General features: G+C 51.0%; 1 protein-coding gene across 1 annotated transcript in view; it reads right to left on the bottom strand.

Annotated features, from left to right (window-relative positions):
• VWF (von Willebrand factor) overlaps window positions 1-27,941 on the bottom strand; it is a 176,571-nt gene that overhangs the window by 113,385 nt on the left and 35,245 nt on the right. The window contains exons 7-13 of the mRNA XM_001160508.8: window positions 13,590-13,806; window positions 11,863-11,985; window positions 10,571-10,682; window positions 9,536-9,582; window positions 3,391-3,527; window positions 2,500-2,638; window positions 1,210-1,310 (exon numbers count right to left, since the gene is read on the bottom strand). Of these exons, the coding sequence (XP_001160508.4) occupies window positions 1,210-1,310; window positions 2,500-2,638; window positions 3,391-3,527; window positions 9,536-9,582; window positions 10,571-10,682; window positions 11,863-11,985; window positions 13,590-13,806 (876 nt within the window). The remainder of the gene's footprint in view (window positions 1-1,209; window positions 1,311-2,499; window positions 2,639-3,390; window positions 3,528-9,535; window positions 9,583-10,570; window positions 10,683-11,862; window positions 11,986-13,589; window positions 13,807-27,941) is intronic.

Consider the following 27,941-nt stretch of genomic DNA (forward strand, 5'->3'; position numbering starts at 1 on the left):
TACTTTCATAATACTATGAAGACATTATTTGCCTTTTCCCTCCTCATTCTCTTACAAGTATAGAGTGGAATTTTCCAGAGGCCACATGACATGCAATATTGCAAAAGATTGAATGCAGCAGTAGATATGAGAACCCAGCTGTCTCCTATTAAGCCAGCCATTAAAGAAATTTGCAGAAATGTGCAGCAGTGGTATTATTCTTGTTGCTTATTTTTGTTCTGGCAAACAGTTACTTTTCCCCAAAACAGTGATATTTATATTAATGTGTAGTGGGTTTATTATTATAATTTTTGAATGAGTTAATAAATACATATTTTAAATGTCTCTAATTTAATTTCTAATCTGATAAATACCAATAAATATAATCCTCCTACAAGATCTTGAGGTCCTCAATAATTTTTAAGAGTGTAAAGGCATTCAAGACCAAAAAGCGAGAACCACTTTTTGTTCTGATGGGAAAGGCATGAGGCAGAGAACTAATCCTCGCTCTGCCATGACAGGGTTGGTGGGGGTCAGAGTGGGATCAGTCCTCTGATCAGAGGAGTCTATCCTAGCCCTGGAAGTTCTGGAGTGCTGCACCATCCCTCCACTTCCTGTGCCCTGGTTGCCTCATTTATAAAATGGCAGTAATATTTGCACTGTCCACCTGCCAGGGTCATTTCCAGAGAAACAGTGTTGATGGAGGCCCAGTGAAAAGTATGGATTGCTATCCAGTGTGATTCCAGGACCACCAAGAACAAGAGGAAGTGGCCCACACATGCAGAGTCCCAGTGTCCAGGGGAAGAATCTGGTGGTTTCCTGAGCAACCTTTCCCTGGCAGGCTTTCTCTTAGCTGAGAGTGCCAATCTGGCTCTTCCCTTACTGCCCACAGTGGGCACCCAGGGAGACACCCCTGCTCCCGGGCCTTGTTTCAGCCGGGAGATTGGACAGCAAACCTGCTCCCTCCCCAGCCCCACAAGAGCCCACCCCAGTCTAGAGGCCCTTGGGATAGCAGAGCCCAGCAGGAAGAATCCCCAGGGCCAAGAAGGGGCATCCAGAAAACAAACACCAGCCTCATAAACAAGAGAGGCCTGTTTCTCGCTCTGGGGGTGTAGGCCATGAGGAGAAAGGAATTCTTCTCCCACCACACAAAGCCATTCTACCCAGAGCACAAGGGGTACTTTGTAAGGGTTGGGCCGCAGGGAGCCAGTACCCCGTGAGGGGACCTACCTTCACCAGCAGCCTCCCGCGGCCATCCCAGTCCATCTGCAGGTCCTCCCCGTAGCTGAGGCGCACGGAGGCCGTCACTGTATGCTGGATGCGGAGGTCACCTGGAACCCAGCAGGACAGGACTCAGGCAGAGGTGGGGAGAGGACAGTGTGGTGGCAGGCAGATGTATTTGGGAGGAAATGGGGTGTCTCAAAAGGACGGTAGCACGAAGAGCAATGACTTAGGGGCAGACAGGGTGGCCACGAGGTTTAAGGGGGTGTCAGGAGGAAGGGTGATCAAGGTGGACAGAGCGCAAATAGGGTCCCCCAGGAAGAAGCCTCTGCACCCCCGCTATGACCTGCCATTCCCCCTACTGCCACAGGAGGGAGGCAGAGGCTCCTGCATCCTGGGCTGTAGGCAGGTGCCCTGGAGCAGAGGGAGATCTCTTTAGCATTGACACCACGACACCTGAATGTGCCTGGGACACTCTGCCACTGCACACCACCTCATGTCTGAGCGATGCTGTGTACAACACTGAATACAGCAATTGTTGCTTCTGTGGGAAGGTGGCCACAGATAGGAGCATACCCCTTGCCCTGGGGGAACAAACATATCTTATAAGAAGACACACAGCATAACACCCATGGACGTGCTGGGTACCCACTAGCCCAAGTTCATCCGCTGTGTGCAATGCTAGGATAATGGGCGACAAAGTGGCCAGCAGTTGTGGAGAAGAAGGAAGAGTCTGAGAGCCACTTTGAGTGTGAAGTTTGGGAGCTTTACCATGCAAAAGCAGGTTTGCTTTGACAGGCACAGTGCAACCCGGGTGAAGATACTGGACAGGTAGGTTTTTTGCTACCTCTAGACAGGCCAGAGGGTCACCTGGCCTCGCCCCAAGTGGCATCCTCTGGTGTGACATCACCAGCCACCCCCGATCTCTCAGCATCAGCCTCTGCCCCTGTCCCACCTCAGAGCAAACCAGAACCACCTGCCCAAGACTCAACTCGCCCCTTTGGTTCAAGCCAAATAAAAATCCTCTCGGTTCCCTTTTCCCATCTACACTCTGTCCCAGGCCTAGAGCAACCTCTTCATCTATAGGCTTCCTTCTCTAGTCTTCCTCCTCCAGGAAGCCTTCCTTTCTGGGAGGGATGCATGCCAAGCACCCCACCCTGCCCTCCAAAGATAACTCTCCATCACATTCCCATGGAAGACGCATGCAGGTCCTTAAGGACAGTGGCCAGGGCTGAGAAGGAGGGTGCTAAGGGATGGGCTGTGCCAGCCCCAGGCCTGATGGAGCAGGACGAAGCATACCTTTCAGGAGGGGGAGCTGGACGTCCTGGCCATCCATGGCAACTCCTGCCCCATGCTTCAGTTTCACTAGGCTGTTGTGCAGGCCACGCAGCCGGACGGTGACGGAGCGGGTGCACACAGCGTCGCGGTCATCAGCACACTGCCAAGAGGGAACACAGGGTGACTTTGCTGCACCCCCTGCCTATCCAGCTCCCCAGCCCAGGACCCTCTTAATCAGAGAAAGGCCTCAACCCGAGAGCCTCTGGCCTTCTCATAACCTACAACTCCATTCTCCCAGAATACTCCATGTGAATGGGGCCCCCTAGAGTTGTGCAGCAAGAAGGCTTGCTAAGTGCATCCTTGCACACGCCTTTTCCCAGCCTGGCCCAGTCTCTTATAAAGAACCATGGGCCTCTGCTTCATCGTGTTCCTTGGACCTACTGTTCCAAAGAGAATCAAAGACTTTGATCCTCAAGGAAAGCCCTGTGCATTCTCTTCGTCCTCATCTTTGCTTCCATCCCTACAGAAAGGAAGCCACACATGTACCACAGAGTTCAGAACAGAAGACCAGCCCTCTTTGCCCCCACCCCAGCCATCCCCAGCTCCAAACATCAGAGGGTTAGTTATGGGGGCAACAGGCTAGACCCAAGCAGGATGCGTCCACTGGGTGGGGAGCTGAGCCAGCCCTGAGGAGGCATTATTGTCAGGGCAGGATGCCTTCCGCCAGCATCTAGGGAGAGAGGGGATGGGCTGGGTTTCTGGATGAATGAGGAGCTAACTGAAGTCTGGAAGAGACCTCCCTCATGCACAGAAAGCAATGCCCCACGCCTTCCAGGGGCTGCCCATTCAGCCTAGCAGCTATGCAGCACCTTGGGCTACCACCCGACCAGCAGCCGGGCTGGCAAAGCTCACCTGGACAGTCTCAATGACAATGGAGAAGGAGTGGTCCTGGCAATCCCGGGCCAGCAGGTACTGGCAGATCCCACTGAAGGTGAAGTATCTGTTGTCAAAGCTCTTGAAGTGGGATTGACCTGTGACAAGGCACTCCCCTGGAGAGACACAGAGGAAGGGAGAAGAATGGGAGGTGAGGGCACTTCCCCTGGGGTGGCCAAGGTGGAATGCATATGCAAGCAGGGTGCCCTCTCCCCAAAACTGCATGGACGTCCTTTGCCCAAACCAGTCTAAAAACAAGTTCTACGAGAAAATTCGGTTCCTGCTCCTAAAACTGCAAGATGTCAGAGCTGGGTCATTCAGGTCGAGGCCTCATTTTACAGATGGGGCAACTAAGGAAGGTGACAGAGCCACACTCAGTCAGTGGTGGAACCACGCAGGAACCCACGCTCCTGCTTCCAGGCTCCCTGCAGCCTCCCCTCCTCCCTCACAGCTCACTGCCATGTCCCACGCTTCCTGCTGGCCTCAGGGCCACACCAGCCTCAGACTGGTGCCAGCGGAATGCTTGGCCAGGGGGAGGCTGCCCAATAGCACAGGGTTCTCTGAACCTGAGTGTGGAGGGGCTCTGGGACACAGTGTCACCCCTGGAGAGTCCCTGGAGGCCAGGGGGCAGAGTAGGCAGCCCAGAGGCAGGATGAGGTGAGAAGGTGAGGCGGGACAGTCTTGGAGCTCAGCAGTGAAAATGGGGACTCCATCCTCCTCACCAGCAGAGGGGCAACTCTAAGGCCATTGCTTTCTGCGTCCTCAGAGGGGCAAGCCCACACTGTGACTCCAGCCAGGGCCAATGGGGAACCAGGAGGCCATCTGCCCATGATCTCACCACCACCCAGGCAGTGCTGACCTCGGCAGCGCCAGCTTCCCAGCCCAGGCTGACACATCTGTGGGTGGGGACTAGGACTCCCCTTCATCACCCTGCAACCCAAAGCCCTCAGCTTGTCCCCACCCTAATTCCCACGCCACCTCCCCCACGCCCCAGCCTAGGCCCCATACTTGTGGCCCAATGCACCTCCAAACTGAGATCACACATCCTGGAAGGTGTCCTGGCAGGGGGAGGCCTCTGCCAATGTCTCCAGTGATTCTCCATCAACCTGCCTGGCTTGAGGCAATCCCATCTTCAGGGCCAAACATGGACCCATTAAAGCTGAAAAGGGCATCTGGATCCCTTCCCAACCTGCCCTATATATTTCCTCCACCTGCTCTCATCTTTGCTATCTACTCTACAGAAAAAGAAATATATAGAGAGAGAGACCATTGCCATTTGGTGAAGGAGGAAGACTTTTCCCACCCAGTCACTCTACGGTGCATGTGTGAGTTCCTTTCTCTAAGGATCAAAGCAAAGATGAGGACACATAGAGTGCGCAGGGCTTCCCCTGAGACCCTCCAAACAGCGGAAGCTTGGCTGTCTACAGCATTACCTCAGCCTCCACCTGAAGTTCCCCCTTTGGGGAACAGATGCTAGACCAATGCTGGAGAGACAAATGTAAGAGGGTCCTACAGACCATCCTATGTGGGCCCAGCTCCAGGGGCTAATGCTAGCCCTGTCACACAGCCAAGGGGTCCCCAAAAGGCACAGAGAGATTCTAGCTTGTCAAGGACAAGCTCCACAGGCCCTCACTGTCTGGCACTTCATGCTCGCATGTGCCCTGACAGGCCCAGCCAGGGGCCAGGCTAGACTGTGCAGTCCTGGACCCAGGTGTGGGCCTGCCTTTGGGATGTGTATGAAGGCAGGATTAAGGATGAGGTGCCTCAGGGATGTACACATCCCTCTGCCTGGTCCCCAGGACAGCGGATCCCTTCCAGGACAGCATGGGTCAGAAGGGCACATCCAGCCCAGAGGAAATGAGGAGAAAGTGGAAAGGCCCCAGATCACTCCCATCAGCATGGCCCACCTTCTCCGCTGCCCCCTCTAGAAGAGCGGGAGTGAGGGGTGACTCTTCGTGGAGGACAGAGCAGGCCACAAGATAGGGGCCAGGATCGTCCCAGCCCATTCTGGAGGTGCTGTAATTTCAAGTCCAGTGAGGTCTCAGGAAAGCCTTTTTGAACTGACCATTTTTCAGAAATTATCATCATTCTACAAACATAGTAATATGGTCATTTGTGTCAAATGTCTTGACCCCAGGGCAGTAAAAATGGGTGGGAATTCTTCCCCCTGCCTTTCTGTGTTTTCTCAGAGCACTCTTATCTAAGCAAGAAAATGGACTTCTGTCTTCTTTAACAATACCCAGGAAAAGAAGGGTCAACGAGAAATGTGCAAATATTCGAAAGGAAAACTTTCAGGGCCAGCATCTAATCGTCTCATCTGATTTCCTTCTCTGACCTTCACTGACTTGTGTTCCCAAGTTTCTCGCAAATCAGAAGTCTAAATATTATATGAGCTTATCTCCTCGGTACAACTGAGCAACAGAGCCACAAACACAGGAAAATGGGTGGGTGAGCTGCCAGGTAGCCGTTAGCCACGGGAGCTAGAACGTCAGCCAGAACTATGGGCCATGCGAACACGCTCACCCATCCTCCACCCAGGATGGGACACTAGGATATTCCCCATCAGTCAGCAACAGGCAGCCCCCGACGAACAGCGGGCCCACCACTAGATGGAGATGGGCACTGGAAGTTTGGCGAATGAATGAAAGGCAGGTGATTCCTAAAACCGCATTAAAAAAAAGAACATCCAGGCTGGGCCGTCATGGCTCATGCCTATAATCCCAGCACTTTGGGAGGCTGAGACAGGCGGATCACCCAAGGTCAGGAGTTCGAGACCAGCCTGGCCAACATGGTGAAACTCCGTCTCTACTAAAAATACAAAAATTAGCCGGGTGTGGTGGGAGGTGCCTGTAATCCCAGCTACTCGGGAGGCTGAGGCAGGAGAATTGCTTGAACCCAGGAGGCAGAGGTTGCAGTGAGCTGAGATCACACCACTGCACCCCAGCCTGGGCGACTGAGTGAAACTCTGTCTCAAAAAAAAAAAAAAAAAAAAAATCCAGAAGTTAAAGCAGATCCATTTCTATGTGAATAAAGATCCTGCCTCATGAAAAAAAACAAAACAGAATCTCATCTAATGGAAGCACATTACCTCTTCTAAACAAACCCTTTGGTTTGCAGTAGTGAGCCCTGGACGCGGCTGCCCTGCTCCAGACCATTTGTTTCCCCAGCCCCACAACCCTCTACCTCCCAAAGCCTTCCCTGCAGAAATGCCCAACCCACAGGCCTTTAGCAAAGCAACTCAGACTTCCACCAGATGCAAATTGTCACCAAAGCCTGCAACATAATCTCTACCAAATGTGCAAGATGCATTTCTTTTTTTTTTCCTGAGACAGTCTCGCTCTGTTGCCCGGCGTGGAGTGCAGTGGCGCCATCTCGGCTCACTGAAGACTCTATCTCCGGGGCTCTCACAATTCTCCTGCCTCAGCTTCCCGAGTAGCTGAGATTACAGGCATGTGCCATCATGCCCAGCTAATTTCTGTGGGTTTTTTGTTTTTGTTTTTGTTTTTAGTATAGACAGGATTTCACCATTGGCCAGGTTGGTCTCAAACTCCTGACCTCAAATGATCCACCTGCCTTGGCCTCCCAAAGTGCTGGGATTACAGGCATGAGCTGCCGCGCCTGGCCCAAGATGCATTTTTTTTTCTTTTTCTTCCTTTTTTTTTTTTTTTTTGCGTGTGTGTGTGTGTGTGTGTGTGTGTGTGTGTGATAGGATCTCTGTCACCCAGCAGGCTGGAGTGCAGTGATGCCATCACAGCTCACTGCAGCCTTAATCTCCCAGGCTCAAGCGATCCCCCCATCTCAGCCTCCCAAGTACCTGGGACTACAGGCACACACCACTATGCCTGGCTAATGTTTGTATTTTTTGTAGCCATGGGGTTTCACCATGTTGCCCAGGCTGGTCTCCAACTCCTGGGCTCAAGCGATCTGCCCACTGAGCCTCCCAAAGAGCTGGGATTACAGGCGTGAGCCACCATGCCTGGCATAAGATACATTTCCAAGTGCTCCATGGAAACCATCTCATTGATTGCTCCTATGAAGTGCTCATTATTATCCCCAGTTTACAGATGAGGAAACTGAAGCATAGAGAAGTTCAACTCATCCAAGTTCCCAAAGAAACTGAACAGGGATCTGAATACGGGCAGGTCTGTCCAGCTGCAGAGCCCAGAGCCCTTGATGCCACCTAAAACTGCCTCCCGGGTTGGCTCCTACCATTTCTCATATGGCTGATGTCATTCTAATCCTCCTCCAGGGGCTGCAGAGAAGCTCTGGCCTGCTCCTCACTTTACAAGCAGAGCCAAGCATATCCCCTCCAGAACCATACTGCCTATTCTTCCCATCAGAAGCTCTATCTGCAGTCATCACACTGGGAGCATCAGACAGCCCCACTGCCTGCTGAGTCATCGCAGGGTGTGGAAATATGCTCGTGTGCGTGGGTGCAAATGGACCGGGAGGCGATGATCAACAAAACTCCCAAACTAGAAAAAGGTGGTCAGAGCCAGGGCTTTGAGAATGCAGAGAAGAGCGTAGTGGTTTTGTTGGCAAAATATCAAACCACTTAGTAGACAGAATTGACACTGTTTATCTTTTCATCAAGACATCAAGAGAATGTCTTACATCCTCAGCAAAGTCATCTTCTAGATTTTGAATTGAAGACCAGAGGACTGTATTGTCTGCCCCAGAAAACAGTCCATCATGTACATAGTTGGTGTTCAAATAGTACTTGGATGAATGGACAGTTGGAAGGATGATGGACGGAAGATTCACCCTACAGTAAGTACTTGTTAGAAATTCCTAATCTGGTGGTTACAAACGTCTAAAAAAAATACACACAATAAACTGAATTCCTAATTCCATCCACTGTGGCTCACAGATCTCATACAATGAGTGCTTATTATTTAAATGTTAAAAGTGTTTTCACAGGTTAACTGCAGCAACTCATATGTCTTCCAAAGAGCTCCTTTAGTCTTGGACATGGTGTAATTACGCTCAGTGGAGCACAGATATCCCTTTCAAGAGCAATCTTCTCTCCTTCGTGCCTTCTTTAAGGGTTACACAAAAGATAACCTGGCTGGGTGACCATCTCTTTGCAAGACTAACTGATCTAGCCCACATCTAGTTCCAGAATTTTCCCAGTGTAGAGGGCACTGGATGAGGTCCTGAGTCATCCTAAAGTCTTTAACTCACAGACCCTAAATACAATCCCAGGTATCCAAGCTCAACACACTTCAGGCCACCAAAGGTTAGTACTGGGAAGGAGAAGAAAGGGAAGGGAAAAAGTAAGAAGTCAGGCAGTTGTGAGTTCAAGCCCTGGCTCTGCCTCGTAGCAGCTGTGTGACTTTGGGCAAGTCATTTAACCTCTCTAGGTCTGTTTCTGCTTTCCTAAAATGAGAATAAATTGCACCTGCCTCACAGGTTGTAACCGGAAAGTGTTTAGCACAGTGGCCAGCACATAGAAAACACCACATGAGTGAGCACAGAGGGCAAGGTCTGAGGTCATTGGAAGGTGGGGCAGAAGGGAGCTTTGAATGGGCAAGGTTTGCAGTAAATAGAATAGAGTTGGGGCCAAACAGAGGAGAAAGCAAATGGCAGAGATTGCTCAATAATTTTTCCTAAGCAGATTTTCCAGGGCAGGGACAGGATGGGAGGAATCATTTGGTGACCTGGTTTTCCAAGCTCTTGGACCATGCCATGGTCTTCATATTAGGCATTCTGGAAAATTCCATTAGAACTGTCACTTCAAGCCTAAAGAATTACCAGGCCCTTCTACCTCTTAATTTTCCAAAGAATGTGTATCCTCTTTGTTTAGTCAATCATGACCATACAGGCCTTACAGCTCATCAACCTTAATCCTTTCAGCAAACAGGTAATAAGGACAGACAATAACATCTGAACGCAGGTGCATTCTCCGCTTTCAGCTGTTGCAGGGCTCCCACCTCTGGCCTGTGAATGGGTTAGCATAGCTGGTACCTGAAACCAGAGCTGGGGTCACGTGGTTGCAGTCAACCTGTGCAGAGAGGGCAACTTCTCACTGCCTTGAGTTGTGGCCCTCCCTGTCTGGTAAGAGAGGAGGAGACGCCTCCCCGATTCAGGGAAGGAGGAACAGAATGAGCGGCAGGTCGCCTACCTGGACATTCTTCATTGCTGCAGATCCACTGGCTGTTTCGGCAAATGCTGTTGGGGGGAAAAAGCACAGGTCATTGGTGGTTCTGCAAACACAAGGGTATGCAAATGGATTTAGAGCTCATGGTAGTTATCACAGTCCCCAAACGAAGGGATGTGGGAAAAGAAAGGAGCTGGTGCTAGCAGAATCTTCATAGGGTTAAAATTGTACAGGACAGAGCTTTGGCCACAAAGGAATCTTAGAGATATTACCCAGGGGAAGAAACCCCAACAGAGAAAAAGAAGAAAGAAAAAAAAACTACCTGATCCCCCTGAAAATCTACTCAGATACCAAGAAGTCAAATTCCTACCCCACACACAGTGAGCGGCAGAGAGCAAGAGAGCGATATGGAAATGGGTAGCTCCCAGCCCAGAAGTGTGGTGGGCGGTGGCCGACTGAGAACCTGGGGGCTCAGTGCACACAGAAGGCTGCTAAGATAGCAAAGGGAGGAGGCCTGGGGACCAAACGAGTTGTCCCTGCTGTGCAGGAGACTGGCAAAGCCAGCCAGAGGTGACATCCAGGGGTGCTTCTTGAGATGACAGAAGCCAGGCTGGGCCTGGCCTACTGCAGGGACCAAGGGAGGGCAGACTGGTGTGAGTTTCCACTGGCCACTGCAACTTCCTACCACCTAGCAGATGAGAGATTTCAAGGAGAGAAGGACCTACGTGCTGCTTAGTGATACAGCCCTCCTCCAGGGGGAAAGGATCACTTATGAAAGCACAGTTTGGAGGGACAGCTAGAGATGATGTCTGCACGTGAAGGATCCTGCCCTTCCTGACCTCCCCATCTTCAAGGCTTATTTATCTGTAATATACTCTTTGCTCCCCATCATTGCCTGCCACACCTGTCCCTAGCCCCCACCAGTAGCCTCCAACCCAGTCTCTTCTTTCTTGGCACGGTCCAGGTTCTTTTCCACCTGCCACCACCCCTGCTGACCCAGCTTCCCTCCCCAGTTCCCCCGGGCAGGTCTCCCAGAGCACGCTGCGCAGCCCCCATTACCAGGTGTTGCAGTCTCGAGAGAGGGAGGCGCCGGGAGGGTAGCGCTTTCCGGAATGCACGCAGGGACACTCGGTGCTCTCCACGCAGAGGCCTTCATCCAGGAGCTGTCCCTCTGGGGTCAAGGGCATCAAGACAAAGGCCTCAACATTGTCATTGCGTCACTCATCCCACAACTATAGAATCCCCAGGGACAATGGTTGGGTTTCTTCCAGGAAGCTCAAAGAACTTGTTCTGTGGTGTTTATCTTTCACATAATGCAACATAAGGAAGGGAAATTCCTCATCTCCATTACTACAGATGAAGACATGAGCAAAAGGATTTTGTTCCAGGTCATCCAGTAGGGGAGGCACAAGTCTGGGCTTAGGGCTTCTTCCAGGAAGCTCAAGAATGTGTGTGCTGCTTCCCTTACACATTAATGCAACGTGAGAAGGAGAAGACTACTCATCACCATTCCACAGATGAAGGAAGGGAGTCAAGAGTTTTGTTCAAGTTCTTCCAGTAGAGAAGTCATCAGTTGAAACACACAGGACTCACTCTCAATAACTTTTTTTTTTTTTTGAGACCGAGTCTCGTGCTGTCACCCAGGATGGAGTGCAGTGGTGCGATCTCGGTTCACTGCAACTTCCGCCGCCTGGGTTCAAGTGATTCTCCTGCCTCAGTTTCCCAAGTAGCTGGGATTATAGGTGTGCACCACCACCCCCAGCTAATTTTTGTATTTTTAGTGGAGACGGGATTTCACCATGTTGGCCAGGCTGGTCTCAAACTCCTGAACTCAAGTGATCCGCCCATCTCGGCTTCCAAAAGTGCTGGGATTACAGGCATGAGCCACCGCGCCCAGCCTTGCTCTCAGTAATTAAACAGGTGTTTTCCCCAAAGCCCACCAAGCCTCCCCTGAAAAGACTTTCTAGTGCAGAGCCCTTTCTCAGCTGAGCTCACATGACAAACACAGGAGATCTTTTTCCCAGATCGGTTCCCTGACACACCTAATTGAGAAAACAGCTCAGCTCAGATGGGCCACGAGTTCCCCAAACAAAGTTACTGTTGGGGCCCAGGCCACCCTCCAATTTCCCTCAACACAAGTGCGTTCATGGATACAGTACAACAGGACAACGTACATTAAAAATAAAGACCAGCTCAATCCTGATCACGCTGGACAAAGACATTTTAAAACTTAATAAAAGGCTTCTGATTTCAGCAACGGGGAACAAACACAAGTGGCCTTCATCTCGCTTCCCAAAGCCAAGGGTGCTGGCAAGGTCTCTGATCTGTAAATAAAGTGGGAAGTTCATTACCAGGGCAGCTGCAGCCATCCACGCATCGCTCCTGACACATTTCATTGATGTGCAGGCTCTGGCAGGTCCTGGCGCAAGGGGACACACACTGCTTATACTCCATACCAGCAGGGCACACTGGGCCTGAAAAGGAACATCAAAGGGGTCTACCCAGGGCAGGTCCCACCGGTGCATCATCTCACCAGCCATGCCACAGCCTGAGCCTCTCGTGCCCACTCTGACTGCTCCCCTCTGTCTTCAGGCTTCCAGGGCCTTCTCACCCCCAGTGAGCCACGTGCCCCCCTGAGGCCACCCCTCCCTTAGATGAACATCTTCCATCTTGTGAGGCCCTTACCAAGACCCATCGGGGGCACCCAGGACCCCCATCCTTCCCCTTGGTCGCCTGCTCTCCATGTACAACTTGGCATTCTTTTCCTCCCCTTCACCTAAAACCCTTTCAGAGTGACACCAAACTCCTCTAGGCTCAAAATAAGTGGAGTCCTACTACAAAGCAAGGAGCCATGATGCCCTCCATCCCATCCCTCCTCCTTTTCCCCATGAAATTGGCCCCAATCAAATGCCCCGCCCAGCACAGGGCACATTTGCCTGCATGCTGACACTCATTCCATATTTATTTCCACTCTGCCACAAGGCTGCCTTCACAGATATCACCTAAACACTCTCTGTTCTTCCCAATGGAACCAGCTCCTCCCTGCAAGGACAGGCTCTCCTCCTTCCTCTCTCTACCCTGTAGCTGAGCGACATTCAGGCCAACTGAAAGACCGAAACACATAAGCACTCTTTTCTGGGCTTTCTGACACCAAACTATTGCCCCTTAACCCTTCTCCAAGATACATCAGGTTATCTCCCCTACCCTACATTCACAGACCTAAAAAAAATATATATATAAAAATAAAAAAACAGCCACTCGGCTTTACAGAGAAGAAACCAGCTGCTAGCATCCTCCTTCCTCACACCCCCACCACAGGCAGAAAGTTCGAATTCAGCAGCTATTTGCCACACACTGAGACACACGTGTGCAGTGTAAAGATGTGGCCGGCTCAGCTCATCTGTGGAACCATCGCAGACTGCTTATCCATCTGCATGGCTTTTAATCACTGGAAGGGCTGGGGAAAGAGGAGACTTCTTGCAAGGTGACCCCAGAAGTCCCCACTTAGTCCTGATAATTTGGGGACAGTGACCATAACTAGGCACCCATTGAGACTGGAAGATGAAACACAGAGCACCACGAGTAAGGCAGGAGGGATAGCGGTCATTAGCCTGGAGGAGAGAGATTTAATAAAAGAGAAGAACTTAATGAATGCTTTCTGCTCTCTCAAAGATCACCACACACGGACAGGCAGGTCAGCGTCCTGCTCCTCATCAATTCGGGCGGGCAGGCAGTGAAGACAAAAACCAAAACCGCAACTGCCAAGATCTTGGTGGGAAGCAGAGAACACTGTGTGAGTGCAGGGGTCGGATTTCCTGAGGGAAGTCAGGGGGCGCCAGGGGAGGCGTGGGGGCGGGACGGAGGCAGGGGCAGGACACAGGGCTTTGGGAAGCCCATTTGACAGAGGGCAGGAGCCATTCAGGAAATGGGTCCGGGACACGTGGCTTTGCAGTCACTGGCTGGCTGGGTGTGGTAAAGCCGCACGTACGTGACACAGCCTCGAAGCACCCTAAGGGACACCACCCAGGACAGACCGTTCATCCCCGGCAGGGCAGGACGGGGCAGGGGGCTGACTTACTGCACGCGCTGTGGTCGGTCCAGCCATACAGCACCATTCCCTCCTGGGCACAGGTCCGGGCGTACTCCAGGAACGCAGGGCAGGCGCACTCCAGCCCCCCAGCACACTCACACAAAGTCTTCTCACACAGGGCCACAAAAGGCTCGGGGTCCACCAGAGGGTGGCAGCGGGCAAACACCGAGGTGCTCTTCAGAAGCTGGCACTGCTCCCACAGGCCCTGCAGGAAGAGGGGCCGCCTCAGCGGTATGCTCCGTTAGTGTCTCCCTGAGTGTGGCACTGAGACTTAGCCCTGCTAGGGAAACCAAGGCAGCTCCCTCGGCACCTGGGACAGGCTGGCACCAAGCACATGCATGTGTTCAATGCACCAGTCCATCGACCAAGGAAAAGATGTTGGACCCGTGCAATGTGAAGTAGACCAAGGCTAAGGTTACAACCTAGACTGAGTCCTGGAAATGCAGAGTCCAAGGCCCTGGATTGCCATGGTGGGCAGTGTCCTAGGAACGGACAGAGGATGGAGAGAAGCACAAAGAGCACGCGCCCTGGAGTTGGCCTGGGTGGCTGCAGAGTCCAGGAATGCTGTCAGCATCGGTTCTGCACTGACCTGTTCAGCTCCCCTCCCTGACCTTGATCTTCTTCACTATGAATGAGGGGGATGGGACAAGGGGCTTTATAGAGATTCCTGGGTCTCACCCTAGGAGATCTGAATGCAGTAGTTTGGGGATGGGGTTCAGCAAGATTATTTTTTTTTTGAAACACTCCCCAGGTGATTGCTGGGGCCAGACGGGACCAGTTTCCATCAGCAACAGCATGCGCTGATTCTGTGGAATGTCCCAGACACACTGCAGCAGGCACGAGTATTCTTGGTTCTACCGCTTTGCTGATGCCCTCAACCTGATAACACAGGCAGCTTTGGAACTGTCATCATTTCCTACTTCTGCTCACTCACGAGTATCAACGACCCTACGTTTTACCTAGAAACATCTCTCCATTCTGTATGTTAATGACTCTAAATACACCTTTTTCCCACAGTGTAACATCTCTGAAGTTGGATTGCGTCTTAGGATGGCTATCGTATTTGAATTGGTAGGCTTTTGTTTCTGAGCGATACACAGAACAATGGTGTGTCTTAGAATCCATGATGTCTTTCTTAGCTTTGGCACAACACAGAGTCATGGATATATATGATCCCCATGATTTCTTTCTTGCATAACTTCTTGGATGCATAATGCAATACTCTCTGACTGACAAAGCTGCGAGTTCATGAAAAAACTTATGATCTTCAGCTAAAAAGAAAAAAGTGCAAGAATATCTCAATGGAAGGACTGGGTCCTGAAGGGTAAACTGGAGCCAGTCGGTGTTTGGGAAAGGGGACAGCAAAAAAGAGGAAAGAAATGACCCGTTTTGAGGAGAGGGAAATTCAATCAGCTCGAATAGTACCAAGGGTCTCCAGAGCAAGCTTGTATAAATCTACAGTCGGGGCCAGGGGCCAGGCCTGTGGGCCTCCCGTTTTGCGGCGCCACAGAAAGCCCACAGGAATAGAAACCTGACCCCATCTGCTCACCGTTCTCGAAATCCAGTCGGGCAGCACAGGGACGTTGGTCCTAAGGAAATCAGTGTCCTAGCCCCACTGCCTGGTGCTAGGGCCCTGCCGCTTGCTAGGCCTCCACCCACTCCACCATCAAAGCCAAGCAGGCAGGCCTGGAAAAGATGCCCACACTTGTAATCCCAGCACTTTGGGAGGCCAAGTCGGGCGGATCACTTGAGGTCAGGAATTTGAAACCAGCCTGGCCAATATGGTAAGACCCCATCTCTACTGAAAATACAAAACTTAGTGGGGCGTGGTGGCGCATGCTTGTAATCCCAGCTACTCGGGAGGCTGGGGCAAGAGAATTGCTTGAACGGCGGGGCAGGGGTGGAGGTTAAAGTGAGCTGAGATTGTGCCACTGCACTTCAGCCTGGGTGACAGAGCGAGACCCTGTCTCAAAAAAAAAGCCGGGTTCTCTTTGCACCTTAGGAAAGCACCCACCGGCATGGGCTGCTCAACTGCAGAAGTGCAGCGGGTAGGCTCATGGGGACAGCCATCAGCTGCTCTGCGTCTCGGGGCCAACAGCAGCCCCTCCACGGCCCTGCCTTGCCCAATCCCCTTCTGCCGGGCGGGCACCCACGGTGTGGCTGTGAAAAGCCTAGGCCTAAGGCCCAGCTCTGCCACTTACTGGCGGTGGGGACTTAGGCAAATCAGCTCACCTGGTCAGAGAAGAGTGTCCCAGAGTGAGAATGACCTGTGGAAATGACCAGTCTCAGACGGCCTGTTGGGGCCACGTGAAGATGCCACAATGTCAGCACCACGTAGGCCAGCCATGAATGCAGGCCACTGTTGTGGGTCCCAGGACCACTTAGGTCTCAGGTGGTTACATGCAGCCTTCCATTGGTCACCCTGAGCATTTTACACAAGGGGAACCTGAGGCTTCTGAAAGCAATGACGAGGGAGATTGACAGAGGTGGGCAGGCCTGCCTTGGCCTCATCATGACTTCCACAGCCCCAGATTCAGCCCAGCGTCTTCCCCATGCTAGCGTGTGAGCTAGGCTGTTTACTCAACCCCTCCTCTGCAAAACAGGGGAGAATAGTAACAGTTCCTCTGTGACAAGACTAGTGAAGACTGAACGGAATATGCACGCGGAAGACTTACCTTAATAAATGATGACCCCTATCATCATCATCATCATCTTCATCATCTCCTGGCCTCCAGAGAGATCCCTCCGGCCACTAGGCTTACCCTCTAGAATAGTGAGCAGGTCCCCAGCAGGACAGAAGGACACCTTTCTCCTTTTCCCCTTATCTCCATCACCCTGGGCTATACTGAGATGAATGGTTGCCGAGCAACATTATCACTTCCTAGTATCTAGCGTGCTCCTTAGGGAACAGAGGGGCTGCTTGTATTCATCTTTCATTTGGGAAGTTCACACTTCTCCAGAACAAAGTGAGTTTCTAGTAGCAGGGAGGGAACCTCTCTTCTTTGCAATAGGCAGAACTTCCCATCCTCACTGCCAAGTTGGGGCTCAGGGAAGGAGACCGAGGCCTGTGTCTTTCCCTCCATTCTGCCATGCTGCCTACCCCATCAAAAATGTCATTCAGAGAATTACGTCACTGAACTCAGAGTGCAGATGAGGGTGTCCCAGAGAGGGTCACGTGCTCAGGCTATTGTCTAGCCTTTTCCCCACCCACAATTTGAAACTAGAGAAAACCTCAAAAATGCACTCCCTGGGGTTTTCCTGGTCATTGCTATGACTGCTGCCATCACCTGGGCTGTAGCAGAGTGGCTCGGAGCAGTCCCTGCACCACAGGACTGATTCCTGAAGGCACAGGGACAAGGAACCAGGGATTCTCACCAGCAGGACACAGTACCAGCCAAGGGAAAGAAGAGACCCAGGAATCCAAGCACCCTCCCCTCTCAGAGCCGTGACCAGACAGAGCCCAGCATGGCCCATCTCCAGGATTTCCAAATCACTCTTTTCCCACTCAGAGGGATAATGGGAACAGTACTCCAGCACATTTCCTGGGAGGTCCCTAGAGGCATTAAATGGCTTATAGAAAGCCTTAGCAAGAAGGGTGTTTCTGATGATTTGCCTGCAGGATGGGAGTGGATTTCTGCAGAAACAGCCACCTCCCTTCTTAGAACAATTCCTTTGGCCTCCACTGTACAAACTTCTGAAATCTGCCTAGGGTTTCTTTCTCAGCAGAAACAAAAGATAAAGTCTGTCCTCCCATTTTGTCCTTCAGTCTTCCTCTGGTCAGGCTTGGCCTGAACTTGGTCCACCTGAGTGGGCACAGCTGAGAGCCAGGCAGGACTTGCAGAGGTCTGCCCAGCACCCGCAGCTGGATCTGCACTCACCTGCAGCCATACCACACGGCATGTTTAGGTGGCTATCTCTGCTGCTCCCAGCTTCCCTGTTCTGCCACAGGTAGCCCTGCCAGACCAGACCAGGTCCTGAGACAGGACACAGAAACAGGTCCAAGGGCCGGGTGCGGTGGCTCACACCTGTAATCCCAGCACTTTTGGAGGCCAAGGCGGGCAGATCAAGAGGTCAGGAGGTCAAGACCATCCTGGCTAACACGGTGAAACCCCATCTCTACTAAAAATACAAAAAAAAAATTAGCCGGGCATGGTGGCGGGCACCTGTAGTCCCAGCTATTCGGGAGGCTGAGGCAGGAGAATGGCATGAAGCCAGGAGGCAACGCTTGCAATGAGCTGAGATCGCACCACTGCACTCTAGCCTGGGCGACAGAGTGAGACTCTGTCTCAAAAAAAAAAAAAAAAAAAATAGGTCCAAAGAGGAGTTGGCGTCTTGTACTCTCAGGCTCGTGGCAGAGACACTGGGATGCAGGTAGTGACCAAAACATTCACTCAACAAGCATTAGCAGTGTGGCCTCTGGGTCTCCAGCAGGGTGTCCAAGCCCATATAAAATGCAAGTCTAACTATGTATGTCCCACCCTGGCTGACAGGGCAAAGCTCTAGCTCATTAGGAGACAGCAAAGCCAGGAAGCTCACCCTTCATGATCTGACCCCAGCCTGGCTCTCCAGCCTCACCCTCCCTGCTCCCCACCTCACACACTGTGCCAGGCTCAAGGAATGCAATAGAAAGCAAACAGATCCCCCTCATAAAGCCCGGCAGGGAAATCTGCCCTCTACCCATCCCATCTGCCCTCCTGCATTTCCCCCTTCTTTGGCCCCCACTAACTCCCACCCCACACTTCAGATCAAGAGCCTCCTTTTCCAGGAAGGCTTCTCTGACAGGTCCTTCTCCCCACTCTGCCGAGTTAGGTGTTCTCACAGCCCTCTGGGGGCCTCTATTCTTGTACTGAAATGGTCCATTTCTGTGGCCGTCTCCTCCATTTCTCTGCAAGCTTTTCAAAGACAGGAGCTGTATTCCCAGGGCACTCATGGCAGGCAATAAGGATATGCTGAATCAAACCTAACAGTGATGAACGCAGACAGGAGTAAGTCATGCCTTTCATGCCCTCCAGCTCTTAACTGGCATTCAGTCTACCTGAACCGGGTGTTTCCATGGGGATGTTTGCCTAACAGCCTGAAGACTTGGTCCTCACCTAGAGGTGTCTTCCCAATGGTGCAGCCAATGGCAGCAGCAAGAAACCTGCAGCTGAGACGTCAGGGAAGGCTGCCTAACAGAAGGCAGTCTGCACAGGGCCCTGGATGCAACATAGGACTTAGGCTGCAGGGCAGGAGGGAGGCCATGCCAGGTGAAGCCAATGGCATAAGCTCAGGCAGGAGAAGAAACAGAGTCACCACGGCTGAGCCGAGCACTGAGACTCCAGCCCAGTCTTGCTGACAGATTCCCCAGGAAAGGCACAGCTGCCCGCTGAGAGGCTGTTCCAAGTCTGTGGCCTCAGCTTCTCTTAGCAGGTAGTTACGGCCCCATCATAATCCAAACCCAACCAAGCTCTCCTTGAGTAGGTGTCTACTTTCCGCCTGTTCCCACGCCCTCAGACCCTTCCGCGTGTGTTCCTGCCTGCGCGAAGTTCTCATAGGCCCCTTTCTCTCACTCCCCCTAGGTTATGCCCTCCATGGCTTAGAAACGGCTACGTGTGCCCTCTTTTCCTGTGGGAATTGGCACAATCATGCACACCAGTGGGTGGGGTGGGCAGCAGGAGCCAGGCGGGATGCCTAGGCCAGGCATCTCTGGCTCTTACCATCCACTCAGTCATGGGGGGCTGTTGGCTCATAGAGCTCCCTGCCCAGAAGGCCCTCCACAGATTCTCCGCCCATCCTCCTGCATTCAGGAAAGGCTGAGGCAAACCTCACCTCCTTCTCCACAGCTGACCTCTCTCCTAGCCCACCTAAAGTACTTTCAGAGACCATCTCATCACCCATGCCACAAATGGGTCCTTCACAGGCCTGAAGACACCTCCAAAGAACACGGCTCTCCTCAGACAAAGGCTGATACAGACAGCCTTTCAGATTTAGAAACTGAAGCATGGAGTGGGTAAAGAATTTACTAGGCCAGTGGTGTTTTTTTTGTTTTGTTTTGTTTTGTTTTGTTTTGAGACAGAGTCTCGCTCTGTCACCAGGCTGGAGTATAGTGGCACGATCTCAGCTCACTGCAACCTCCGACTTCCTGGTTCAAGGGATTCTCCTGCCTCAGCCTCCCAAGTAGCTGGGATTACAGGTACGCGCAACCATGCCCAGCTAATTTTTGTATTTTTAGTACAGACGGAGTTTCACCATGTTGGCCAGGATGGCCTCGATCTCCTGACCTCGTGATCCACCCGCCTTTGCCTCCCAAAGCTCTGGGATTACAGGAGTGAGCCACGGCACCTGGCCTAAGTCAGTGGTTCTTAAGGTGAGGTCCAGGGATCGCCTAGGACTCCCAAGATCCTTTCAGCAGTGCACGAGGTCAAAACTGTTTTTATAGGCCGGGCGCGGTGGCTCACGCCTGTAATCCCAGCACTTTGGGAGGCCGAGGCGGGCGGATCACGAGGTCAGGAGATCGAGACCATCCTGGCTAACACGGTGAAACCCCGTCTCTACTAAAAATACAAAAAATTAGCCGGGCGTGGTAGCGGGCGCCTGTAGTCCCAGCTACTCGGGAGGCTGAGGCAGGAGAATGGCGTGAACCCGGGAGGCGGAGCTTGCAGTGAGCCGAGATCGCGCCACTGCACTCCAGCCTGGGCGACAGAGCGAGACTCCGTCTCAAAAAAAAAAAAAAAAAAAACTGTTTTTATAATAATACTAAGATGCTATTTGCAATTTTTTCTCTCACTCTTTCACCAGAGTGCAGTGCAGTTTTCCGAGGCTATGAGACATGAGATATCCCAACAGATTTAAATGCAGACGCAGATATGAGAGTCCAAATGATGTATCTGAAGCCAGACAGCAAGGAGATTTGCAAAACTGTAAAACAGTGTCATTTTTCCCCTAAATTATTTTTTGGCTTGGAATTTATCGTTCTTTTTATTTTAAAATATGGTTTTTTTTTTTTAAACGCAGTCTCACTCTGTCGCCCGGGCTGGAGTGCAGTGGCACAATCTCGGCTCACTGCAACCTCTGCCTCTAGGGTTCAAGCGATTCTCCTGCCTCAGCCTCCTGAGTAGCTGATATTACAGGTGCACACCACCACGCCCGGCTAATTTTTGTATTTTTAGTAGAGACTGGGTTCCACCATGTTGGTCAGGCTGGTCTCAAACTCCTGACCTCATGATCTGCCCGCCTAGGCCTCCCAAAGTGCTGGGATTGCAGGCGTGAGCCACCGTGCCTGGCCTAAAAATATGTTCTTTACATTAAATATGATGAGCTTGTTATTTTAAAATGAATCAAAAAATGTTTTAAATTTCTGTTTTAATATCTAATATGGTAAGTATCAAGAGTTATGACCCACATAAACAAAATCTCTTTAAAGTCCTTCATTATTTTTTAAGAGTATACAGGGGTCCTGTGATTAAACAGTTGGAGAACTGCTATACAATCGTTAAATTTTAAGTTTAGCCGAAAGTTGCCTCCTCACATATTTTAAGTTAGGCCTAAAGGTTTCTCCCTACATAATGAACTGTAACCTAACTGGAGATGTAAACACACTGTAACCTCCTCTTGGGGCAGCCCACTGTTCAAACCACGTTCTAATAAGGCAAATGTTGCACTGTAGCCAATCCAACTGTTTCTCTACCTCACTTCCAGTTTCTGTAAGTCACTTGTCTTTTTCTGTCCATAAATCTTCTTTGACCATGAGGCAGGCCAGAGTCTCTCTGAGCCTGTTCTGATTCGGGGGCTGCCTGGTTCACGCATCATTCTTTGCTCAAGTAAACCCTGTTAAATTTAATTTGTCTGAGGTTTTTTTTTTAACACTAGTGATGGGGTGCAAACCCTGAGTGCCTGAGTCCATTCCAAACCACAAATTACAGTTTTCCATCCTGCCCTCCCACTCCTGTTTCCTAGCAATCAGATTAGAGGACAGGGTCATACAGTGGCTGTAGCTCAGGTTTTAGAAGCATGGTTGGGCTAGAATCTCAACCCATCACTTTCTTTTTTTAGATGAAGTCTCGCTCTTGTTGCCCAGGCTGGAGTGCAATGGCGTGATCTCAGCTCAATGCAACCTCTGCCTCTCGCAACCCATCACTTTCAAAGTGTGTGACTTTAAGAAAATGATCTTGGCCAAGTGCAGTGGCTCACACCTGTAATCCCAGCACTCTTGTATTTTTAGTAGAGATGGGGTTTTGCCATGTTGGAAGGGTAGTCTCAAACTTCTGACCTCATGATCCACCCACCTCGGCCTCCCAAAGTACTGGGATTACAGGCGTGAGCCACAGCAACCGGCCTGATCCCAGCACTTTTGGAGGCCAAAGTGGGCAGATCACTTGAGTCCAGGAGTTTGAGACCAGCAATATGGCGAAACCTTATCTCTACAAAAATATCCAAAATTAGCCAGGCGTGGTGGCACATGCCTGTAGTCTCAGCTACTAGAGAGGCTGAGGTGGGAGGATCACTTGAGCCTGGGAGGCAGAGGTTGCAGTGAGCCAAGATTGCACCACTGCACTCCAGCCTGGGCAAGAGAGCGAGACTCCGTCGCAAAAAACAAAAAAGAAAAGGAAAATTATCTTGCCTCTCTGCATCCTCATTTCCCTACCTGTGAAAGAGGGGAAAAGTGGAAGAGGTTGAAAGTTGTCCAGGAGCTATTCTCCCCTTCTTAGTCACAGAATCCTCAGTTTTCAATTTCCCACCCCCGTGGGGCACAGAGCTGCTAGGAATAAGATTCCATTTCTCAGCCTCCCTTGCAGCTGGGGGCAGCCATATGACTAAGCAATACCCAGTAGGCTATAAGCAGAGGGGTCTTGTGCAACCTCCACCAAGTGTCCTCAAAATAAGGGACTGCTTCTTCCTTAGTCCCTTCTCTTTCTACTGCGGGAATGTAGTTGTGATGCCTGAAGCTTGAGCTGGCGTTTTGGTGCACGAGGTAGAAGCCCCCACTGGGGACAACAGAGAAATAAGACAGAGGGACCCTGGATCCCAACACCATGAGATCTTGCATGGCCCTGGACATCCTACCCCAAACTTCTTTACATGAGAGATAAATAAACTTAGATAGTATAAGTCCTGTCACTCACAGCTGAACCTACTCCTAACTGACACAGACAGCAATACTTGGACCTACCCTAGATGGTTTCTGCAAAATGAAATCAAATGAGATGACACCAGGAAATCAAATGCTTATAACTATTCTCATTTGCCTGCAATCGGTACTGGCTCCTCAGTTCTCTGCTAAACCATTCTGGCAGGGATGCAAAACAAGGGCCAGCTAATTTGCACACTTCCAGCATCTCCCTGGCTCCAAGGCCCTGCATCAGCTACTCCTGTCTTCTTTCAACTCCTGTCGGCGGTGCCAGAAGCTGCGGGAGAGCAGCTGCCCCAGCCCATCCAGCCATGACCTCACCATGCCTGGGTTGGTGTGCAGGCCCAATTGTGGCCCATCTTAATCACATTTCCAGTTCATTAAAGAAGACCAGGCATCTTCCCTGGAGACATCAGGTGGGTGCAGGGGAGGAGGAGGGAAAGCAAGCACATCTCCTCAGTGGCAGGCAGCAGGAGGAGAGAAAGCAGAGCCAGAGATCTGAAGCTTAGCTATTGTGTTTGCTCCCAAGCAGCTGACAAAGGAGAAGGGAGGGGGACATTCCTAGGACTGAGTGAACAAAGAAAGGAAAGTCTAATACATAGAGTGCAATATTGTTCCACAAGCCCTGATCTTTCTAGCTCTGGGATGGGTGCCCTGCAGCAGCCCCTGGTAGGTATGGAGGCGCCTGGAGTCTGAGCTGCTCCAAAGTAGTGGGTTCAAGAATTCACCCTGCAGCAGGGAATACCTTCTCATTGGTCAGCCTGTAATGATGGGTGGGGAAGGGTAGCTGATTCTATTTATAACTTCTGGCGGGCCCAAGATTCCCACCCACATTCCAAGATTCTGACTCACAAGGACCTGGTGAAACCGGTTGATAGATTTCCACCAAATGGATGGTTTCTGCAGAGCTTGACATTCCTCTCTCTAAGATAGCTGGGGTCCAGTGCTCATGAGAAGTAGGAGACTTGGCCATGGAGCTCTCTAAGGGACCCTCCTCACCTTCTCCTTGGGGCTCCTGGAGGCATCTGAGCAGCTTCTAGGGATTAGGCCATGCTGGCTGGAAGGACAAGGACCAGGCACCATTCCCTGGTTCCCAGTCTAGGGCCTACCAAGCTCTGGGGATGGAAAGCAGCCCTTTCTGAATCACTCACCCATCCTGCTCCCAGCAAGAAAAAAGCATCAGCTCTGTGACAGGAGCTAATTCCCCTAAGCTGTGCTATCACTTACCATTCACTTGGCGATTTGTCATTTACTAACCCCAGACAGTCTTTCATGGTTTAATTTCTCTTACGTGTCTTGTCCCTTAGTCTACCTTGTATCACCCAAGCCATATGAAACATCTCAGTGAATATGCACTTATGGGCACCATCAGATTCTTGTCCATTCTGTTCCTCACCAGCGAAAAGGAAAAGGGAAAGGAACCCACCTGAGAAATAGTTTGTTAAAGGATTTTGGGAACATTATGTTAGGGAGGCCTTTGAATTGAATGCTTGGGTGCTAGGACCTTATCCAACTCTCCTCAAGGGCTTGTCAAATGAGCAACATAAAAGGCCGAGTTCCAATGAGAACACATGGACACAGAGAGGGGAACATCACACACCAGGGCCTGTGGGGGTGGGGGGGGGATGGGGGGTGGGGGGTTGCGGGGGGTGGGGGGGCACGGGGGGCGGGGGCAAGGAGATAGAGCATTAGGACAAACACCTAATGCATGTGGGGCTTAAAACCTAAATGATGGGTTGATAGGTGCAGCAAACTACCATGGCACATGTATGCCTATGTAACAAACCTGCACGTTCAGCACATGTATCCCAGAACTTAAAGTAAAATTTAAAAAAAAAATTTTTTAAGGCCAAGTTCAAGGGAAATCTGCAAAACCCCATGGTAGCCATTGACCTCTGCCATGAGGCTAGACCCCCAAGGGAACAGTGGCCAAGGTCACCACTGTTTCACCACAACCATTGGCTCCCTGCCCTTCTCCCATCCTGCACTCAGGTGAGCCAGTCTGCTGTAAAGAAAGGGTGCCTATCCATGGGGGGTTCCGTGGAGCTCTGTCTACCTCTGAGAGGCAGAGTAGGAAAGTAACTTACACGAGGACATGCAGAGAATTGGGCCAAACCAGGGACTGCCCCCTGGATTCTTGGACCTCATAAAGCACTTGAAATAAGTCCTCATTCCTTAGCCTATCAATGACTCAAGAGAGAGAGACTTGAGAGAGCAGTTCTCATCAAAACGGGGAAAGACACGTGTGTACTTATTGCAAACCCCAGCTCTGAGCTCAGTGTCACTGGGGCATAGTGGGTGGGCACCCCAACTCTAAAACCAGGGCCGTCATCTGACAACTAACTTCTCTGGGATCCTGCGTTCCAAGGGTCCTTCCTTGAGATCTACTGACCTTCTCTGGGCCAGGCTCTCCCCTGACAACTGGACTCTATGAATCACAACTATGCTACCAAGCAAACAAATGTAACAAAATTCTTCCCAGTCTCCAAGAAAAGTCCATTCCAGACCAAAACTGCCAATTAAGTGAATGGAAGAGGCAAGGAGAAGAAGGAGGGAAGGCAGAAGTGGGCCTAGACAGTGAGACCCAAGTCTGCTGGGCTTACATTGCCTCCCTCCATGCCTGTGAATTTCCCTTTCAGAGTCACCATGAGCAGAAATAGCAGAAAGGGCTGGTAGGTCCTTTGCAAATAAAAGGCTTGAGCAATATTTAATGAGAACATGAAGAGTGAACTGCTTTGTCTCTAACAGAATGGGTATCTTCTGTGCCTTTTTGGGCTACTGAGGAGGCATGCTGTGATTATTCAAAGTCAACATGACTGTTTAAAATGTTAGCTCAAGCAGGACAGGTGATTTTCTGGGAGGAAGAGGAATCACAGGTGAACTGCATGCAGTTTCAGAGGAGGCGGAAAGAGTTCTACAAGATAATGGAGGAAGCGAGAGAATGTGAAGACATGAATGGCCAAAGAAAATAAGGCTTGTGTTCACCTAATAAACACCAAATTCAGAGACCAGTGGAAAACAGGAAATCTGAGGCTATTCAGTGACTGACGGGACTGCAATTGATGTGAGCTCCTGAGCCAGACCAGGAGAAACCAGACCTAAAGCACCTGCTTCTCCAGTATTCAGGGACACGGAAGGACAGGGCTTTAGCTTCGAATGGGCATACAATGAAAGAAGGAATTTACCAGGGAGTCAAGGAGGGCTGCCTAGGGCTGAGGTCTGCAAGATGGCTGGGAAGCGCCCAGCAAGGGTGTCTCAAAGACTTAACTCTTTTTTTTTTTTTTTTTTTTTTTTTGAGACAGAGTCTCACCCTGTCGCCCAGGCTGGAGTGCAGTGGTGCGATCTCGGCTCACTGCAAGCTTCGCCTCCCGGGTTCACGCTATTCTCCTGCTTCAGCCTCCCGAGTAGCTGGGACTATAGGCACCTGCCACCACGCCCGGCTAATTTTTTTTTTGTATTGTTAGTAGAGACGGGGCTTCACTGTGTTAGCCAGGATGGTCTCGACCTCCTGACCTCGTGATCCGCCCGCCTCGGCCTCCCAAAGTGCTGGGATTACAGGCGTGAGCCCCCGCGCCCGGCCAAGATTTAACTCTTACAGTCAAGGTCACAGCATAACCTGTCTACCCAGACACAGTTTGTGGAGAGCATTCATGCGGCAGGTAGGGGGTTGAAGTAGATACCTGCTAGATTCTCAACCAACTCTGAGTTCTTATGAGCCTAAGATTCCTAACATTGATGAAAAGAAATTTCTTCCACTTCAGACAGCTGTCGGAGGTTGCTGCTGCTGCTGAATGAGTCACCACTCTACGGTAGGTAGAGTGGTAACTGGTGCACTCAGTTTCTCAATAGAGACTGATCGCCTTGAGGAGGTGATCCTGAGCGAGGAGATGATGGTCACAGTGACTGTGCCTCCCTGAGGAAGCCGGGCCAACACCATCACGTGTCATGATGCAAGCCACACAGTCCACCAGTCCACACAGTGGCAACACACCAAGTGACTACTGTTCATATGGTAGACATTGTAGAGGTATATACATGTACATTATATGTTCAGTTATTATGTTTATCTTGGCCGTTTCCCGGCAGGTGGTGGTGAAGTTTCTTGAGAAAGGGGTGCCTTTGGCCGGGCGCGGTGGCTCACGCCTGTAATCCCAACACTTTTGGAGGCCGAGGCGGGCAGATCATGAGATCAGGAGATCGAGACCATCCTGGCTAACATGGTGAAACCCCGTCTCTACTAAAAAATAGAAAGAATTAACTGGGTGTGGTGACAGGCGCATGTAGTCCCAGCTACTCGGGAGGCTGAGGCGGGAGAATGGCGTGAACCTGGGAGGCGGAGCTTGCAGTGAGCCGAGATCGCACTACTGCACTCCAGCCTGGGCGACAGAGCGAGACTCTGTCTAAAAAAAAAAAAGAGAGAGAGAGAAAGGGGTGCCTTTTTCTAATTAGCAAAAGCATGCTATGAGCTGGATGCAGCCCAAGCCCAGCCCCCCGGAGCCTTGGGCTTCCTGTTGCAGACAGGACTACAGGACAAAGCCAAGATCCCTTTGTAAGGTTCAGTCCTTGCTGGCCTTCCCCAGTCTGATCGAATTTTTTTAAAGTGATCTAAGGGTCTTTCTTTCTCAAAGGTACACTTTGTGATAGTTACCTGCAGATGAACATCAATTATCTGAATGTTCATAGCTTGGGGCTCCAAACTCCAACCGTCTTGCCTTCAGTTTGAAAAGCTGAAAAAACTGCAAATTTGCATGCAATCAAACAAGGCCATTATCAGTCCCAGTGGAGACAGGCATTGGGTTTTGTTGGCATAACAAGGAAACATTCATTCCCTAGGTATAACTAACAAGTAATATGACCTGGCTCTCAGAATGAGCTGACTCTTTGCTATGCCCTAGAAAGACGGAAAGCACCAGAGGGTTGGGGAAGTAGATTCTGGAGGCTGTCAAGGAAAGTTTCAAGGTCAGTGTGAACTCCCACACAAAACACTCTGCCACCCCGAACGGCCCTTGGAGCCACAACAGCAGACACTCATAAATGATGCGGCATTTACCAGACCGGACTTCTGAACCTGGGGGCCCTGCGGGACTACACAGGCTGTGAACAATTCAAAAGGCCATATTAATCACCTCTTGGGAGACGAGTCATTGTGCTTCCGAGCCAGTGAAAAAAACCTCGGTGGTGGGCAAACACTATCTGATTGGCTGAGGACAAAGCAGTCCTCTCTTCTCAGGTAA

Source organism: Pan troglodytes, chromosome 10 (assembly GCF_028858775.2).
Source record: "Pan troglodytes isolate AG18354 chromosome 10, NHGRI_mPanTro3-v2.0_pri, whole genome shotgun sequence".
Classification (NCBI taxonomy): Eukaryota; Metazoa; Chordata; class Mammalia; order Primates; family Hominidae; genus Pan; species Pan troglodytes.